Below are 1835 nucleotides of genomic sequence, written 5' to 3'. Positions count from 1 at the left end.
GGCGCGGTCAGACGCGAGCGTCACCGCCGGGAATCGACCGCTCCACGGACGTTTCCGGCCCATGAGGGCACCATGACCTCCTGGCCGCGTTCGCGGCGCGTGTCGTCGCCGTGGCGGCCCCGCAGCGAGCGCCACGAGTCGGCGGCGTCGAAGGGCGTCTCGGGCGTCGACCTGCTGGCCGCCGGACCCTCGAGATCGCACAGATCGCGTCCGAACGGCCCGAAAAAGACGTCGCCGGCGTGGACCGTCGACACCCGAAAACGCCGTCTCGCGAAAGGTGTGGATTTTCGCGTCGGTGGTGTCCGAGGCGTCCGTGGGCACGGTGTGAGTCGAAACGAACTCGCAGAGCCGCGAGACGGCGACGTCTTTTCGATATGCACAGGCCGTGAAGATCCGGCCCGACGCGCTCAGCCGTCCGAACGCGGGTCCCGGGACATGTGCGGGCCCTCGCCGTCGGAAAGGTGGCGTCCAGACGCGAGACATATCGTACCGCAACGCCGCCTCGCGCGCACTTCGCTGGCTGGAGGCTCTGCAGCAGCTCGCGGCGCCGGTTTCGGCGAAGGCATTCGTCGCGCTCGATATGCACATCGGCAGGAAATCTCGAAGCGGTCGAGAGTGGCGACGATGCGTTGCAGGGAACTCACCTAAGCCTTGGAGAAGGCGAGACGATGCGCAGCTCCCGGCCTCGCGCCGGTCCGGACGAAGCGCAGCTCGTGCTCGGCGTGCCGTGCATCAGCCCAGCGAAAATCACGTTTTTGGAGCGTGCTGCGCGCGCGCGAAGACGTGCGCGAGTGAGCTGAGAAGGTCGTGGCGGACGGCCAGCATCCATGAGAGATCAGCGGGACCGAAGCGCACGTCGGCGGGTGCCACGGCGCGCCGGCGCCGGCGCCGGGACGAGATCAGCGGGTTGGTGTTGACGGTGCAACAAACCGGCCCTCAACATTTGCGCCGTCGTCGCGCGCGCCCCCGGCGCGCGACCGCGTCCGCATCCTCGCGCTCGCTCGGGTCGCCCTCAGCCGGGGCGGCGCGAGGCGGGGCGGCGCGAGGCGGCGCGGGCACGCTGGAGTTCGCGTCGGCGGCCATGGTGTCCCTCGTCAACGCCGGCGGCGACGACGACCTGCGCGACCCCGAGGCGCCGACGAACCACGACGAGCGCGCGCTCCAGGAGGGCTTCACGCTGGGCCGCGTCGTCTGGTTCGGCGGCAAGGACGACTGGTGGGGCGACTGGTGCTTCTACGTCGACAACGAGCACACGCTCATCAGCACGTGGCGCGGCCACGCGCTGCACCCCTTCGAGCGCTTCGACCGCGTCTGCTACTTCCTCTGCGTCGTCTGCTTCTCGCTCTTCATGTCGGCCTACATCCAGCACGAGCACCCCGTGCACGAGTCGCTCGCGGTCTACTGCTTCTGGGTCGCGTTCTCGTCGTTCCTGCTCGTCGTCTACGACCTGCTCCTGCGCATGCTCGCGACGTGCCCCTGCGTCCAGCCCGGCGCGGCGCTGCACGGCGTCTGCTGGCTCTGCCGCGACTGCTTCAAGGACGCGGGCAAGCAGAGCCTCTACATCGCGTCGATCTGTTCTTTGGGGCTGCTCGTCGCCGGCGTCGTGCTCGCGGTGACGGCGGACGTGGACCCGGGCATGTACTTCGCGACCTTCGGCCTCATGCGCGTCTGCTCCTACGTGGCGGAGTTCGGGCCCCTGGCCTACGGCTTCTACAGCCGCCGCGAGGGCCAGCGCGAGTACTGGCTCGAGGGCGCGCAGGGCGGCGCGTACCCGCTGGGCTTCGCCAAGCCCGACCCGCTCTTCGTCCGCGAGACGCGGACCCACGGCGTCAAGC

At 69.8% G+C, this 1835-nt stretch overlaps 1 protein-coding gene across 1 annotated transcript; it reads left to right on the top strand.

Moving 5' to 3' along the window:
* Window positions 1-1081: 1081 nt before the first annotated feature.
* Window positions 1082-1804, top strand: AURANDRAFT_68986 (hypothetical protein; the record flags this gene model as incomplete). Its single annotated transcript, XM_009044729.1, has 1 exon — window positions 1082-1804. A coding segment is annotated over one exon (723 nt), but the record flags the coding sequence as incomplete, so codon positions are not given.
* Between the last annotated feature and the right edge of the window lie 31 nt (window positions 1805-1835).

The sequence above is a fragment of the Aureococcus anophagefferens genome (assembly GCF_000186865.1).
Source record: "Aureococcus anophagefferens unplaced genomic scaffold AURANscaffold_746, whole genome shotgun sequence".
Classification (NCBI taxonomy): Eukaryota; class Pelagophyceae; order Pelagomonadales; family Pelagomonadaceae; genus Aureococcus; species Aureococcus anophagefferens.
The sequence above is the reverse complement of the archived record's forward strand: the minus strand, read 5'-3'. Positions and strand labels throughout refer to the sequence as shown.